A 17,345-nucleotide genomic window follows, 5' to 3' on the forward strand; every position below is an offset into this window, starting at 1 on the left:
AAAGCTGTTGGGAGCTCCGGACGACTGCAACATAGCCATTATTTATAATCCGGCGTCTCCAGGCCGGTGAGCAAACTAAGGCGGGAGGGGTGGGGCGGGTGGTGGTGGAAGCAAGAGGGATGGGGAGCTGCGCTGGGAAGAGCGGCTGGGCTGAGAGGCGGCCAGTGCTCTTTCCGTTCCTGCTGTCTTTGTTCTGCCTGGCGCTCTCTGACCAAATCCACTACAGGATTCCTGAGGAGATGCCCGAGGGCTCGGTGGTGGGGAATCTCGCCAAGGACCTGAGACTCAGTGTCCACGAGTTACCGACTCGAAAACTGCGCGTCAGTTCGGAGAAGCCTTACTTCACTGTGAGCGCGGAGAGCGGGGAGTTACTTGTGAGCAGCAGGCTAGACCGGGAGCAGATATGCGGGAAGAAGTCAGCTTGTGCTCTGGAATTTGAGGTTGTTGCTGAAAATCCATTGAACTTTTATCACGTGAATGTAGAGATCGAGGATGTCAATGACCACAGGCCAAAATTCTCGCAAAATTCCTTTGAGCTGCAAATAAGTGAGTCTACGCCGCCAGGCACGCGATTTATATTAGAAGTCGCGGAAGATGCAGACATTGGCTTAAACTCTCTGCAGACTTATAAACTTTCTCTTAGCCCTAGTTTCTCGTTGATAAATAAGGAAAAACAAGATGGTAGTAAATTCCCGGAACTGGTATTGGAGAAACCCTTAGACCGGGAACAGCAGAGTTACCATCGTTTAGTCCTGACTGCCTCAGACGGTGGCGATCCACCCTTAAGTGGCACTACTGAGCTCCAGATCCAGGTCACTGATGCCAATGATAACCCCCCGGTATTTAGCCAGGACGTGTACAGAGTCAGCCTTGGAGAAAACGTGCCCCCAGGCACCACTGTGTTGCAGGTGTCAGCCACCGATCAGGACGAGGGCGTCAACTCAGAAATTGCTTATTCCTTCTACAGGACCGGGCAAGTCTTCGGTCTGAATTCAAAGAGTGGGGAAATTACAACGCTAAAAACACTGGATTTCGAAGAAATCAAAGAATATTCCATTGTGGTGGAAGGGAGGGATGGCGGAGGACTGGTTGCACAGTGTACAGTTGAAATTAGCATTCAAGATGAAAATGACAACAGACCAGATATTACATTCCATTCTCTAGTCGAAATGATTCTGGAAAACGCAGTGCCGGGAACTCTGATTGCTTTGATCAAAATACATGACAGAGATTCCGGGGAGAATGGGGAGGTTAATTGTCGATTAGAGGGTAAAGTACCTTTTCAGATAATCTCTTCCTCCAAAAATTCATACAAGTTGGTAACAGCCGGGATCCTGGACCGAGAGCAGATCCCGGAGTACAATGTCACCATCATAGCCACTGACAAGGGCAAGCCGCCTCTCTGCACCCATACAAGTGTTACCTTGCATATTACTGATGTCAACGACAATGCTCCAGTTTTCCACCAGGCCTCCTACGTCGTCCACGTACCAGAAAACAACCCGCCTGGAGCTTCCATCGAGCAAGTCAGGGCCTCTGACCCCGACCTAGGGCCCAACGGCCACGTCTCCTACTCCATCGTGGCCAGCGACCTGGAGCCACGCGCGCTGTCGTCCTACGTGTCCGTGAACCCGCAGAGCGGCGTGGTATTCGCGCAGCGCGCCTTCGACCACGAGCAGCTGCGCGCCTTCGAGCTGACGCTGCAGGCCCGCGACCACGGCTCGCCCGCGCTCAGCTCCAACGTGAGCCTGCGCGTGCTGGTGGGCGACCACAACGACAACGCGCCCAGGGTGCTGTACCCGGCGCTGGGGCCCGACGGCTCGGCGCTCTTCGACACGGTGCCGCGCGCCGCGCAGCCCGGCTACCTGGTCACCAAGGTGGTGGCAGTGGACGCAGACTCTGGACACAACGCCTGGCTGTCCTACCACGTGCTGCAGGCCAGCGAGCCCGGACTGTTCAGCGTGGGGCTGCGCACGGGCGAGGTGCGCACGGCGAGGGCCTTGGGCGACAGGGACGCGGCCCGCCAGCGCCTGCTGGTCGCTGTGCGCGATGGGGGACAGCCGCCCCTCTCGGCCACCGCCACGCTGCTCCTGGTTTTCGCCGACAGCCTGCAGGAGGCGCTGCCGGACCTCAGTGACCGGCCCGCGCCCCCTGACCCCCAGGCCGAGCTGCAGTTTTACCTGGTGGTGGCCTTGGCCTTGATCTCGGTGCTCTTCCTCTTGACGGTGATTCTAGCTGTCGCCCTGCACCTGCGACGCTCCTCCAGCCCTGCTGCTTGGGGCTGCTTTAAGCCTGGTCTCTGTATCAAGTCTGGACCGGTGGTTCCTCGCAACTACAGTGAAGGAACTTTACCTTATTCGTACAATCTGTGCGTTGCCCATACTGGAAAGACAGAGTTTAATTTTCTAAAATGTAGTGAGCAGTTGAGTTCAGGACAAGATATACTTTGTGGTGATTCGTCTGGGGCCTTATTTCCACTCTGTAATTCCAGTGAGCCGACTTCCCATCCCGAAACTCTAATGGCGGTGAGTTCCATTTAAGTGTCTACTCCTTTTCATCATCTTTGCAATTTTTTTTATTCACATGAAAATATATTGCATTTTTAAGTCTAACGAGTTGCTTAGGAATAATTAGAGCTCATCCTAAAGCTGTATATCCAGCCTTCAAGGGGAATGGTTAATTCAGAATAGGTATGTGACATAGTATCTTACCCAGTTAAGATTTACCAAGTTGAGAGAGTATGCTCTATGCTTCACAACAAAAGTCTTTCTGCCAATTTCTTATCTCTTTTCTAATCTAATGAAATTTACCCATTGCTTTTTTATTCTTCATTTAACATATTTAGATGTTTGATATATATAAGTAAACATTAAATTTAAAGTAGGTAGTCGATTCATTCTTTAAAGCAAAAAAGCTACTACTAGATATCTTCCTTCACCAGTTTCACTGGTACAGTTTACATCTCTTGCTTATATTTATTCCTCATGTCTAGTTCCTTAAATCTACCTATCTGTGAGTCTTTGAAGTCCTTAAAATTTAAAAAAAAAGTACTGTGTGAGAGAGACTCAGCGAACTCATCAGAAAGTCCAAGTCATTATCTAAGTTCCTTCAAATTTCCTTGAATGCAAAATCCTCTTCTTTATAGTTAACAGAAGGAGATACTTGATAAGAGAAAAGGAAATGCTGCTCCCTCTATCACTTGCTCTCACACCTGACCTATCTTTTTGAAGCAGAAAGGGGAAAGTCACTGTATTTGTCTTATTACTTGGAGCCCTAAACACTAGGTGACTAGAGGTTTTCTCATCGTTCTGTCTGTAGGAGGGAAGGAGAATTCTGAATTATTTTTAAGGCAAAAATCTACTAATTTCAAGCACATAAAAGATGCCATTACATAAGCATCTGTCTTTTGCTTGTTTTCTGTTAGGAACTGCTTCAGTAAATAATTTCTTTACAAATTGCTGAAAGAAATTTCTTATTGTGGTACTTAATTTGTTCTACATCTTGTGTTTCTTTTCCCCTCAAATTACTAATTTAGATGACCCTTATAATAAGAAGTTTAAGATTATATTAATATTGCTAATTTCTTGGTGAAAAAACTGAAATGGAAACTTACTTTTCAGTGTATGTTATTTGAATCTTCCAAATGCTGTAGGCTGTGCATGCACTGTGAATTCACATAGAAAACTAAATATTTTAAAAATCAAAATAGCTTAAAAGTTTAACAACCATAACTATGTAAATTTTAAAAATCCCAACCTACTTAAAGTTTAGCAATATTAGATGAGAAAATCTAGTACCATTATGTAATTAAATTTTGCAAACAAAATCTTAAGGAAATTTTACTCCAGGAATCTCACCATGAAAGTGTATGTCTTATAAAACAGCTTCAAATTGAGTAATCTATATATTTATTCAATATAATTATGTAAATATAAATGTACATATAAAATAAGAAAATATGGATATATTTCCAAAGAGGATTGCACATTTTAATTACTTCAGAAAATAACAACCTATAGAAAACAGTTGAAACATTATAAAAAATGAAATTGGAATAATTTACATATCTAGAAAGAGCAAAATGCTATAAAAAATGATAGTAAGGTTGTCTGATATTAATGACATTTAATAGAAATTTCATGTCATTTCATTTCCAACTAAAATATCCACAAGTGGTCATTGCTTTTGAAATATAAAGGCACGACACAGAGAAATCTAAAATCATAATAGTAAGAGAGAGTAGTGTTTTGTCATTCATCTATAGCAAAAGTATTTCGCATCTCAGTGGGTGTAGTAACGGCTTAGGACTCTGAGCGCCGCTGTTCACCAACTCTAAGAAAAGCTCAGTCCCCTTTCGGTCCGGTATTAGGGTCTGCAACTCCACAAAGCCGCTCGGATCCCACAAACAGACTCCGGGGCTGCAGAGTAACTCAGCCTCTGAACTTGGGGCACTACGGGTTTCTCCTGAGAAAAAAAAAATCGCCATAATTTGCAGGAGGAAAACAGAATCTAAGGAATCAGCGTTCACAGGAAGTATTCTGAGGGAAAAACCTTTAGAGAAACAACAATGGCCGCTCCAAAGAATCGCCTGCACCGCAGAAGACTGTTCCTTTTCTGCCTTTTCCTGGCGAGGCTGTGGGAGACGGGGGCGAGCCAGATCCGCTACTCGGTACCTGAAGAGACAGAAAAAGGCTACATCGTGGGGAATATCTCCAAGGACCTGGGGCTGGAGCTCCGCGAGCTGGCAGAGCGGGGAGTCCGCATCGTCTCCAGAGGTAGGACGCAGCTGTTTGCTCTAAATCCACGAAGCGGCAGCTTGGTCACCGCGGGCAGGATAGACCGGGAGCAGCTCTGCGCCCAGAGCGCGCGGTGTCTGGTGAACTTTAAAGTCCTGGTTGAAGACAGGGTGCAACTTCACGGAATAGAAATAGAAGTCACTGATATCAACGATAATAACCCGAAATTCCAGGTCGAAAATCTGGAAGTAAAAATTAACGAAATCGCTCTGCCCGGAACACGTTATCCACTGCCAGAGGCTGTGGACCCGGATGTGGGCTTGAATTCCCTGCAGAGCTACCAGCTCAGCCCCAATAACCACTTCTCCCTGGACGTGCAAACTGGAGACGACGGAACTGTAAGCCCAGAGCTGGTGCTGGAGCGCGCCCTGGACCGCGAGGAGGAGGCTGCTCACTACCTGGTCCTCATCGCCACGGACGGAGGCGAACCGCGTCGCTCCAGCACAGTGCACATCCGAGTGACAGTGTTGGATACAAACGACAATGCCCCGGTTTTTGCTCAACCGATTTACCGAGTGAAAGTCCCAGAGAACGTGCCCCCGGGGACCCGGCTGCTTACTGTAAGCGCTAGCGACCCGGATGAAGGAACCAACGGGGAAGTGGCTTATAAATTCTGGAAAATTAGTGAAAAACAATCTCCGTTATTCCAGCTGAATGAAAATACTGGCGAAATATCAACGGCGAAGTGTTTAGATTATGAAGAATGTGCGTTTTATGACATGGAAATACAGGCAGAAGATGGTGGGGCATTGAAGGATCGGACTAAAGTACTCATTTCAGTAGAAGATGTCAATGATAATAGGCCTGAAGTGACCATTACATCGTTATTTAGTCCAGTGAGGGAAGATGCTCCTCAAGGAACAATAATCGTTCTTTTCAATGCTCATGACCGAGACTCTGGTAAGAATGGACAAGTTGTCTGTTCCATCGAGGAGATTCTACCTTTTCAGTTAGAAAAGTCAGTAGAAGACTATTATAGATTGCTGACAGTCCAAAATCTTGACCGAGAAAAAACCTCTGAATATAATATCACAGTGACTGCAACAGATAGAGGAACACCGCCTCAGTCCACGGAAATTCACATCATCCTGCACGTGGTTGACGTCAACGACAATCCACCCTCCTTCTCTCAAACCTCCTACTCTGTCTACCTCCCAGAGAACAATCTTAGAGGCACCTCCATCTTCTCTGTGACAGCCCATGACCCAGACAGCAATGAGAATGCTCGAGTTATTTACTCCCTAGAGGAAGACACCATCCAAGGGGAGCCTCTGTCCTCCTATGTTTCTATCAACTCGGACACTGGTGTGCTATTCGCACTGCGCTCCTTTGACTATGAGCAGTTTCGAGATCTTCAAATGCAGGTGAGGGCAAGCGACAGTGGGGACCCACCACTCAGCAGCAACGTATCACTGAGCATATTTGTGCTGGACCAGAACGACAACGTGCCAGAAATCCTGTATCCTGCCCTCCCCACTGATGGCTCCACGGGGGTGGAACTCGCACCCCGCTCTGCAGAGCCAGGATACCTGGTCACCAAGGTGGTGGCAGTGGACAGAGACTCGGGACAGAACGCCTGGCTGTCCTACCGCCTGCTCAAGGCCAGCGAGCCAGGACTCTTCTCTGTGGGGCTGCACACCGGGGAGGTGCGCACGGCGCGGGCCCTGCTGGACAGAGACGCGATCAAGCAGAGCCTGGTGGTGGCAGTCCAGGACCACGGCCAGCCCCCTCTCTCTGCCACCGTCACGTTCACGGTGGCTGTGGCTGACAGCATCCCCGACGTCCTGGCTGATCTAGGCAACCTTGACTCTCCTGCCAACCCCGAGGACTCCGGCCTCACACTCTACCTGGTGGTGGCGGTGGCCGCGGTCTCCTGCGTCTTCCTTGCCTTTGTCATTGTGCTACTGGCGCTTAGGCTGAGGCACTGGCACATGTCGCGTCTGCTCCAGGCTTCCGGCAGCGGGTTGGCTGGCGTGCCGGCGTCTCAGTTTGTGGGCGTGGACGGGGTGCGGGCTTTCCTGCAGACCTATTCGCACGAGGTCTCGCTCACTGCGGACTCAAGGAGGAGTCACGTGATATTCCCGCAGCCAAACTATGCGGACACGCTCATCAGTCAGGAAAGCTGTGAGAAAAGCGAGCCTTTGTGCGTTTCAGATGATTCCAGGTTTCCTATAGAAGACACCCCTTTCGTTCCAGTGAGTTCGACTTTTTCTTTACTTTAAAAAAAAAATTGGTTTTCTCTTTAAGTGCTTTCATTTAAGGTAAGTTGATATTAACATATTTCTCACCATACATTTAAATTTTCACTAAGCCTAATTTTGTGCTCTAACACCTATAAGAGTCAGACGCGACTTAGCGACTGAACAACAATATAGGAGGCATTGATTACATCGTTGAAACAATCTTTGCTTTTTCATAATAATTAACCTAGAGTCAGTGGAAACCCTCTTGGGACAGCCCTCATCATCAGGCACTGGGCATGGCACTTTGGCTAAGGTTGCTTGAGTGGTGACCACAGTTCACTACTAATTCTTAGGACAGGTTTCTATTCCTGAAATTTATTATTTTTGTTGTCTGCAATGGCTGCATTGTGAAATTCTTACTCTAAAAACATGTCTACAGCTGGTGCTATTTTTGTAAGGGTAAGTTAATAAGAAATACATTCTATTTGGAGAACTAAGTGAAAGCTCAAATTCAGTGCTTCTCTTCTGTTTCTGTGACCAGGGAACACCCTTTAGAGGTGATGTGTTTCAGGTCACATGTTTGTAGAAGTTGTTTGCATTTAGAGATCATTTCTGAGGATGATTCAAGCTTCAGTGATTATTTCCATATCCTCGTACAGTATGTTTTATTTTAATGGTGAAAAAATGCTCTTTTTAAACAATAAACATTTAATTTTGGTGAAAATTTTTAATACCATTGGTTCTCACCCTCTTAATACTATAATTATTAATAGTTTGAAACTCTGCTATAGTTTATATTTGCTGAAGAGCAGTTTCATAGATTGGACCCCATGAGAAGACAAAACATGGGAAATAAAAATTATTCTTCAACTGTTACTTATGATTCAACACTACAACTTTTGAGGCTAGAAATAAATTTGGATATGGGAGATGCTTTAGGAAAATATTCTCACCAACTACTAGGGAGGTTCTAAGAATAGTCACTGGCTTTTAGATATAAAGAAAATAATTATTATTATGTAATGTGATTTTTAACACAATGTGATTTCAAGTAATAAATGACATTGTAGGAGACTTTGAAAACAATATTTGAAATTGACTCAAAATTCTATTTTAAACATGCTGAATATAAGGGCTAAATATGTCTGTCCATCATACAGATGTTTTAATTATTTCAAATGCTCTTTATTCCTAAACAAGTAGGAAAGACCTAATGCATTGCTCAGGGTCATATTTTTAACCATGCAATAGGAAAACTATCATTTAAAGTTTCTGTCTTGGGGAGTAACCTTTAGTACTTGTTATACATAAATACTAAAATATGTGTTAATGTGAAAAAAGTAATAACAGAAATATTTATGAAGACTGTATATCATGGTAGGTGACTACTATTCTCTGCCATAAAAGGTGATTTGTCTTTAAAAACAGTCCACAAGGCTCTTTGGATGGATGATTGGGCAGACTGTGGAAAATGCTGAATTCTTGTTTTCTTAAATCAGGCAGGACTTTTGCATTGGTAAACAGTTTATATAATAAGCTTAAGGATAAAATTCTTCCCCATATTAATGTCTTGTCTTTAAAGAAGAGTTAATTAAAATATCTTGGATATCTTCAAAACAATGAGGTAATGGAATATGTAGTAAAGAATAGTACATATTGATCATCTTTGCAGTTGGGTGAGGGGTAAATGAAGATTAAATAGTAATGCTCCCTAACTTCTTTTATAAGTTTGAAATTTTCCACAATAAACTTCTTGAAAAACTCAAGTATAAAGACACTGCCTATATACTTTACTAAAACTAAAACTTGGGCAGTTACATAACTATATATCTTTAGATAGATGTATATTCTGGGCTTCCTTGGTGGCTCAGTCGTAAAGAATCCGCCTGCCAATGCAGGAGACACCGATTCGATCCCTGGTCCAGGAAGATTCCCCGGAGAAGGAAATGGCAACCTACTCCAGTATTCTTGCTTGGAAAAAAACCATGGATAGAAGATCCTGGCGGGCTACAGTCCATGGGGTCGCAAAGAATTGGACACAACCTACCGTCTGAAAAACAACACATTCTGGAGAGAAATTGTCTCAAGACGAAAATGTGAGACTGCGATCCCACACGAGGCCTCTGGGCGCCGCTGTCGGCCAGTGCAGGGCTAGCGCTGACACCCGAGATTCCTGAGCCTCTAAGCTGGGATTTCCAGCGCAGCTACCGACAGAGAGAAGGAAACCCGCTCACACACCCAGGCTCCTGGCTGGGCACTCTGTGCCCAGCACAAACGGATTCCCAGATCCGCCTGTCCTGGGCCGAAAGTTCTTCTAGTGATGCCATGAACTGCAGTTTCTTTGGCTTTTCGGAAAGATTGGGACCCACCGAGAACTAAAGCGCGCAATGGGAGGGAGCTGCACGCAGACACGCCCGGCTGACCGGAGGCAGGTACTGTTTCTCTTCCTGCTGCCTTTGTTCTACCCCGCGCTCTGCGAGCAGATCCGCTACTCGATTCCCGAGGAGCTGGCCAAGGGCTCCGTGGTAGGGAATCTCGCCAGGGATTTAGGGCTCAGTGTCCTGGATGTGTCGGCTCGAAAGCTGCGAGTTAGCGCGGAGAAGCCGCTCTTCAACGTAGACGCGGAGAGCGGGGACTTACTTGTAAAGGACCGAATAGACCGTGAGGAGATATGCAAAGAGAGAAGAAGATGTGAATTACAGTTGGAAGCCGTGGTGGAAAATCCTTTAAATATTTTTCATATCATTGTGGTTGTTGAGGATACTAATGACCATGCTCCTCAATTCGATAAAAAGAAAATACATTTAGACATTTTTGAATCTGTATCCGCAGGTGCACGAATATCCCTGGACCCTGCCACTGACCCCGATATAAACATGAACTCAGTTAAAGATTATCAGATAAATCCTAACCCTTATTTCTCATTAATGGTTAGAGTTAATTCTGACGGTGGCAGATACCCAGAATTATCCTTGGAGAAACCCCTAGACCGAGAAGAGCAGCGATCCCATAGCTTGATATTGACTGCCTGGGATGGAGGGGACCCTCCACGAAGTGCCACCGCTCAAATAGAAATCTCTGTCAAGGACACCAATGATAACCCCCCGGTGTTCAGCCAAGATGAATATAGACTTAGCGTTAGTGAAAATCTACCCCCCGGGTCCTCCGTGTTGCTGGTGACAGCCACTGACCAGGATGAGGGGGCCAATGCTGAAATAAACTACTACTTCAGGAGCACTGCTCAGAGTACAAGACACAAGTTCTCATTGGATGAGAAAACAGGCATGATTAAGAATAACCAGTCATTGGATTTTGAGGATATAGAAAGATACACCATGGAAGTGGAAGCAAAGGACGGAGGTGGTCTCTCTTCCCAATGTAAAGTAATCATAGATATCCTCGACGAAAACGACAACATCCCGGAAATAATCATTACTTCTCTCTCTGATCAGATTTTGGAGGGTTCTCTACCAGGAATGGTTGTTGCCCTCTTCAAAACACGGGACCGGGATTCTGGAAGAAACGGTGAAGTCACCTGTCATGTCGGAAGAGATGTTCCTTTCAAGATTTCTTCTTCTAATAATAATTACTACAAGCTGGTGACAGATGGGGATCTAGACCGAGAGCAGACTCCGGAATACAACGTCACCATCACAGCCACCGACCGGGGCAAGCCTCCTCTCTCCTCCAGCACTACCATTACCCTACACATCACGGACATAAACGACAACGCTCCGGTTTTCCACCAGGCCTCCTACGTCGTTCACGTGGGAGAAAATAACCCGCCCGGAGCTCCCATCGCGCAAGTCAGCGCCTCCGACCCTGACCTAGGGCCCAATGGCCATGTCTCCTACTCCATCGTGGCCAGCGACCTGCAGCCGCGCGTGCTGTCGTCCTACGTGTCCGTGAACCCGCAGAGCGGCGTGGTGTTCGCGCAGCGCGCCTTCGACCACGAGCGGCTGCGCGCCTTCGAGCTGACGCTGCAGGCCCGCGACCACGGCTCGCCCGCGCTCAGCTCCAACGTGAGCCTGCGCGTGCTGGTGGGCGACCGCAACGACAACGCGCCCAGGGTGCTGTACCCGGCGCTGGGGCCCGACGGCTCGGCGCTCTTCGACACGGTGCCCCGCGCAGCGCAGCCCGGCTACCTGGTCACCAAGGTGGTGGCAGTGGACGCCGATTCTGGACACAACGCCTGGCTGTCCTACCACGTGCTGCAGGCCAGCGAGCCCGGACTGTTCAGCGTGGGGCTGCGCACGGGCGAGGTGCGCACGGCGAGGGCCTTGGGCGACAGGGACGCGGCCCGCCAGCGCCTGCTGGTCGCTGTGCGCGATGGGGGACAGCCGCCCCTCTCGGCCACCGCCACGCTGCTCCTGGTTTTCGCCGACAGCCTGCAGGAGGCGCTGCCGGACCTCAGTGACCGGCCCGTGCCCTCTGACCCCCAGGCTGAACTGCAGTTTTACCTGGTGGTGGCCTTGGCCTTGATCTCGGTGCTCTTCCTCCTGGCTGTGATTCTGGCTGTCGCCCTGCACCTGCGACGCTCCTCCAGCCCTGCTGCTTGGGGCTGCTTTAAGCCTGGTCTCTGTGTCAAGTCTGGACCGGTGGTTCCTCGCAACTACAGTGAAGGAACTTTACCTTATTCGTACAATCTGTGCGTTGCCCATACTGGAAAGACAGAGTTTAATTTTCTAAGATGTAGTGAGCCATTGCATCCCACTCAAGACATAGTGTGTGGTGATTCTCCTGGGGCCCTAATTCCACTTCATAGTGGGAATGACTTGGCTACACATCCTGAGACCCTAACACCGGTAAGTTTCATTTTTTTCTTCTGTAATATTCTATTTTTTTCATATTTTGGGCATACTATTTCACTTTTACATCTAGAATCATATTTAGAAAATCCATAACTAATCACTGTCTTGTCTTTTCAGTTTTTACTGACTACACTTTCAACACTCATTTTGTTCATAAGTTGCTCTGTAATTCAGAAAGGATGTAACTAAATTGGAGATATCTTTTCAAGCCTAAGTTAGCAAAACAGGCTGTGGTCTTGGCTTCTTACCAAGTAAATAAATAATTTGAAGTTTAATAATATTCAGGTACTCCTTAAATATCAAAGCAGATACTCATATCAAAGAAACATGTGTTGCAGATAATTCTGTATGTGCATTCTAGTATCTTCATTTATTTTAACATTTTGAAAAACTGTTGGGACTTCCCTGGCAGCCCAGTGGTTAAGACTCTGTGCTTCCAATACAGAAGGTGGGATTTCAACCCTTAGTCAGGGAACTAAGATCCTGCATGGTGCAGCCAAAAACAAAATAAAATTAGATTTTAAAAATATAAATAAAACTGTAAGCATCTGAGGGGACATAGCAGATCCATGAATCCCTGAAATTGCATGCAAAGTTACAGATGTATGCAGTTTTCCTGGCAGAGGAGTCAAAACTTTCATTCTATTGCCAAGTGTTGCTATGGGCCCCAAATCTTAATACTAACTACCCTAGAGGAATTTCTCTCTTCAATTTTTGGTCCTTCTGGTTTTTATTTTATATATATTTTTCTTGGTACTCAAATTATATTCTTTCCAAATCTTTTTTCCTTTTCATTGAAGATAAGGAATTTCCCAGAAAGCAAATGAAATGCCATTGTGCTCTGTGCACAATCTCTGACTCTGATTATCTTTGAAGACAAGACAAAATCTTTAAAGAGTTTAATGGGGGGGGGGGCATAGTGACATAAATGTTTCTAAAGAACCTGTTCTCTCTGTATGAAAGAAGTGAACCTCCAAACTCCTCATCTTTGAGGAGAGACCTACTACTGGATTGATGGGAATATACATCTGAAGATGTGTGGGCCAGTATATTTTGGACTTTCATATAAAATGCAAAGAGATTATTTATAGTGCCATCAACACCCTGGTGAAAACAGGTCATTTGATATGCTTATTTCTTTAAAAACCCACATCACTATTTCTAACTCTGTTTTTAAAATTGTTTTATAGCACTTGTATGTATTCTCTTCCCATTGCAATAGAGACATGTTCCTTTTTAGTTTGTGACTACCAGCTCAACTCATTTGGGTCAAGTTAACTTCTAATAACCTATAATAAAAATACATTTTCAAAAAAATTCATTGAGGCACAATAAAACTATTTTAGAAAAATTTGAAAGCCTTTTTACACAACCTTAATGCTAAACAAATATAATTAGTTAACCAACATAAAATTTAAAAATCTTAAGTGAATTAAAAGGGATTATCATAATAATCTCTATATGAATGTCTACTAAACACTGTTGGACCATTTAAATCAGAATTTCAAATAAAATTGTAAGGTTTTTCTGAATATAGTTAGACGCTCATAGGAAATAAAAGAAGCATTACTTACCTTTGAAAGTGGATATATTTCTATTGGGAAAATAAGTGTTGCAAATATAAATTTAATCGACCATTATTTAATACTCTGTAGTACTTTCGTCCCACTTTATTCCACCGAGTAATGGCAATCCACCTCCAGTATTCTTGCCTGGGAAATCCCATGGACAGAGGAGCCTGGCGGGCTACAGCCCATGGGGTCGCAAAAGAGTCGGACGCGACTTAGGGACTAAACAACAAGAAGAAAACTACAGATATCAGTGGAGAAACCAAAGAAGAAATGTAAAATAAAATAAAATATATAACAAAAAATAGAGTTCCCTTTTTTTCTATTGCATACATAAATGGGTGCAGTAACTTCTGAGGACTCTGAGCGCCGCTGTTCACCTACTAGGAGAGAACGGCAGCCAGCGCTCAATCCGGATTCTCGGGGCTCCAGCTACATAAAGCTCCACGGTTCCTGCAAACCAGCTCCAGGGCTGCAGCGAAACTCACCTCAGAATTTAAGGTGGGCAGGCCGCAGAGACTTCCTGCAGCCAGAGTAAGAAAAAGGAACCAGCCAAAACACAGCGTGCCCAGTGAGGACATAGCGAGAATCCCGTCACCAGACAACAATGGCCGCTCAAAGGAATCGCTCCTACCTCAGCGCGCTGGTCCAGCTCTGCCTTCTCCTCTGTTTGTCGTGGGAGACCGAAGCTCGGCAGATCCGCTACTCGGTTCCCGAGGAGTTAGAGAAAGGCTCTTTTGTGGGCAACATCTCCAAAGACTTGGGACTGGAGCCCCGGGAGCTGGCGGAGCGAGGAGTCCGCATCGTTTCCAGAGGTAGGACGCAGCTCTTTGCTCTGAACCCGCGAAGCGGCAGCTTGGTCACCGCAAACAGGATAGACCGGGAGGAGCTCTGCGCTCAGAGCGCGCGGTGTCTGGTGAGTTTTAACATTCTTGTGGAAGACAGGGTGAAACTTTTCGGAGTAGAAATAGAAGTAACTGATATCAATGATAATGCACCACAATTTCAAGCAGAAAATCTAGATGTAAAAATTAATGAAAACGTCGCTCCAGGAATGCGTTTTCCTCTCCCGGAAGCTGTTGATCCTGATGTGGGCGTGAACTCCCTACAGAGCTACCAGCTCAGCTCCAATAAGCACTTCTCTCTGGCAGTTCAAAGCCGTGTCAGTGGCGTTAAGTCCCCTGAGCTGGTGCTGGAGCACGCCCTGGATCGCGAGGAAGAGGCAATGCACCGTCTGGTTCTCACTGCCGTCGACGGGGGAGACCCTCTCCGATCTGGCACTGTCCTTATCAGTGTGACTGTTTTCGATACAAATGACAATGCACCAGTCTTCAGTTTGCCTGAATACCGAGTGAGTGTTCCGGAGAACTTGCCTGTGGGCTCACGGCTGTTGACAGTCACCGCCACCGACAGGGATGAAGGTGCCAATGGAGAAGTGACATATTCATTCCGAAAACTACCTGACACACAATTGTTGAAATTCCAACTAAACAAAAATACTGGGGAAATAAAGCTATCAGAAGATCTAGATTACGAAGAAACAGGTTTCTATGAAATAGAAATACAAGCTGAAGATGGAGGGGCATATCTTGCAACTGCTAAAGTATTGATTACAATAGAAGATGTAAATGACAACAGTCCAGAAGTAACCATCACATCTCTGTTTAGTCCCCTGATGGAAGATTCACCTCTGGGGACTGTTATAGCTCTTTTAAATGTGCATGATCTGGACTCTGGGCAGAATGGACAAGTCACCTGTTCCATATTGGGGAATCTACCATTTAAATTAGAAAAATCGATTGATAGTTATTATAGATTGGTGACACACAAAGTTCTTGACAGGGAACAGATATCCTCTTACAATATCACATTAAGAGCCACAGATGGAGGAAGTCCACCCCTATCAACAGAAACTCACTTCATCCTGCAAGTGGCAGATATCAATGACAACCCACCTACCTTCTCTCACATCTCCTACTTTACCTATATCCCAGAGAACAACCCCAGAGGGGCCTCCATCTTCTCAGTGACTGCACTGGACCCAGACAGCAAAGAAAATGCCCAGGTTATTTACTCCCTGGCTGAAGACACTATCCAGGGGGCACCACTATCCTCCTATGTCTCCATCAATTCTGACACAGGAGTCCTATATGCACTGCGATCCTTCGACTATGAGCAGTTCCGTAATCTGAAGATGCAAGTGATAGCCACTGACAGTGGGGACCCACCACTCAGCTCCAACGTATCACTGAGCATATTCGTGCTGGACCAGAATGACAATGCGCCAGAAATCCTGTATCCTGCCCTCCCTACCGATGGCTCCACAGGCGTGGAACTGGCACCCCGCTCTGCAGAGCCAGGATACCTGGTGACCAAGGTGGTGGCAGTGGACAGAGACTCAGGACAGAACGCCTGGCTGTCCTACCGTCTGCTCAAGGCCAGCGAGCCAGGACTCTTCTTGGTGGGGCTGCACACGGGCGAGGTGCGCACAGCGCGGGCCCTGCTGGACAGAGACGCGCTCAAGCAGAGCCTGGTGGTGGTGGTCCAGGACCACGGCCAGCCCCCTCTCTCTGCCACCGTCACGCTCACAGTGGCTGTGGCCGACAGCATCCCCGATGTCCTTGCTGATCTGGGCAGCTTGGAGGTCCCGCCGGCCTCTGATGCTTCAGACCTCACCCTGTATCTGGTGGTGGCGGTGGCCGCGGTCTCCTGCGTCTTCCTCGCCTTTGTCATTGTACTGGTGGCGCTCAAGCTGAGAGGCTGGCACAAATCACGTCTGCTCCAGGCTTCCGGAGGCGGATTGGGCGTACCAGCCTCGCACTTTGTGGGCGTGGACGGGGTGCGGGCTTTCCTGCAGACCTATTCGCACGAGGTCTCTCTCACCGCGGACTCGCGGAGGAGTCATGTGATCTTTCCGCAACCCAACTACGCGGACACACTTATCAGCCAGGAGAGCTGTGAGAAAAAAGATCCTCTGTCTTTGTTAGATGATTCGAAGTTTCCTGTAGAAGATACCCCTTTGGTGCCAGTGAGTTCTATTTTTGCTCCTTTTCTCACCTTTAAGAATTATGATTAGTTTTACTCTTTAGGTTTGCAGCATGATGGTGGGATCCTAATCCTATTTTTTTTTTTCACTTTTTCCTCCATTTCGATGGCATTCACTTCTTGCTAAAACATTGAGGAATGGAACTTGATGGTTATTAAGACTGATATGTTTTTACTTTCTGGTAAATATTCACTTAGTCCTAGTGAAGGTTTATTATCATAGGCTGTTACGCTTAGCTTCACAGAGTCTTGTGTTTTATAGTTTTGTTTGGCAATTCCTAAGAGAGGACTTTCATACAGAAATGTCTTTTCAATTTGTGTGCTCTCCTGGTGGCTACACGCTGAAATCCTTAGACAAGCCTGCCTCTTGTTTTGAAGTCAGGCCTGGTAAGAATAGGTAAATGTCAGAAACAAATGCATTAGCCTTACTGGAAATCCTACCCATTTTCAGTAATATTACATTAACAATTCATAACAACGTGTGCTTAAATTTTTGAAGTATAATCATACCTGGTAACAGTGCAGCATCCATTTTGCCTGTGATTCTCATTTCATACTGTCATGTGGAAGATATACCATTTTAATTTTACTTTCCTTGTTCTATAGGGACTCTAGAGAACCGATAAAAGGTATTATGTTAAGCAGACTTGAGGTTCTGCTTTCTCTGTGCTTTTTTGTTAAATTCTCCAGTCTCTAAGGCTGAAATATATACATAATTTAGGGAGATAGATTGGTACATGTTCCCAAGTACAGGAGCAAAGATGTATGCCAAAGTCATTTCAGTGACTATAGAGAGAATGGAAGATCCACCTGAAACTCTGAAAACTCTGAAATTTACAGTCAAAATAAGCTTAAAGTTAAAGTCATTTCTGCATGAGAAGTGAATCAAGCAGAGAAGTGCACAGAATTCTAAACAGATGGTCAGTGGAATTACAGATGAGT

At 46.0% G+C, this 17,345-nt stretch overlaps 4 protein-coding genes across 4 annotated transcripts; all 4 read left to right on the forward strand.

Annotated features, from left to right (window-relative positions):
• The first annotated feature begins 119 nt into the window (after window positions 1-119).
• LOC128051038 (protocadherin gamma-B5) lies at window positions 120-2,540 on the forward strand. The gene has a single exon (XM_052643538.1). The coding sequence runs from the start codon at window positions 120-122 to the stop codon at window positions 2,538-2,540; it is 2,421 nt and encodes an 806-aa protein (XP_052499498.1).
• Window positions 2,541-4,567: 2,027 nt separating this feature from the next.
• Window positions 4,568-7,018, forward strand: LOC128051039 (protocadherin gamma-A9-like). Its single transcript, XM_052643539.1, has one exon. It carries the CDS (start codon window positions 4,568-4,570, stop codon window positions 7,016-7,018), a length of 2,451 nt encoding a protein of 816 aa, XP_052499499.1.
• Window positions 7,019-9,366: 2,348 nt separating this feature from the next.
• On the forward strand, window positions 9,367-13,896 carry LOC128051040 (protocadherin gamma-B6-like). Its single transcript, XM_052643540.1, has 3 exons — window positions 9,367-11,806; window positions 11,908-11,971; window positions 13,746-13,896. The coding sequence occupies exons 1-3, from the start codon at window positions 9,367-9,369 to the stop codon at window positions 13,894-13,896; spliced, it is 2,655 nt and encodes an 884-aa protein (XP_052499500.1).
• A 69-nt stretch (window positions 13,897-13,965) lies between these two features.
• LOC128051041 (protocadherin gamma-A10) lies at window positions 13,966-16,434 on the forward strand. Its single transcript, XM_052643541.1, has one exon. It carries the CDS (start codon window positions 13,966-13,968, stop codon window positions 16,432-16,434), a length of 2,469 nt encoding a protein of 822 aa, XP_052499501.1.
• Window positions 16,435-17,345: the final 911 nt, after the last annotated feature.

Source organism: Budorcas taxicolor, chromosome 7 (genome assembly GCF_023091745.1).
Source record: "Budorcas taxicolor isolate Tak-1 chromosome 7, Takin1.1, whole genome shotgun sequence".
Classification (NCBI taxonomy): Eukaryota; Metazoa; Chordata; class Mammalia; order Artiodactyla; family Bovidae; genus Budorcas; species Budorcas taxicolor.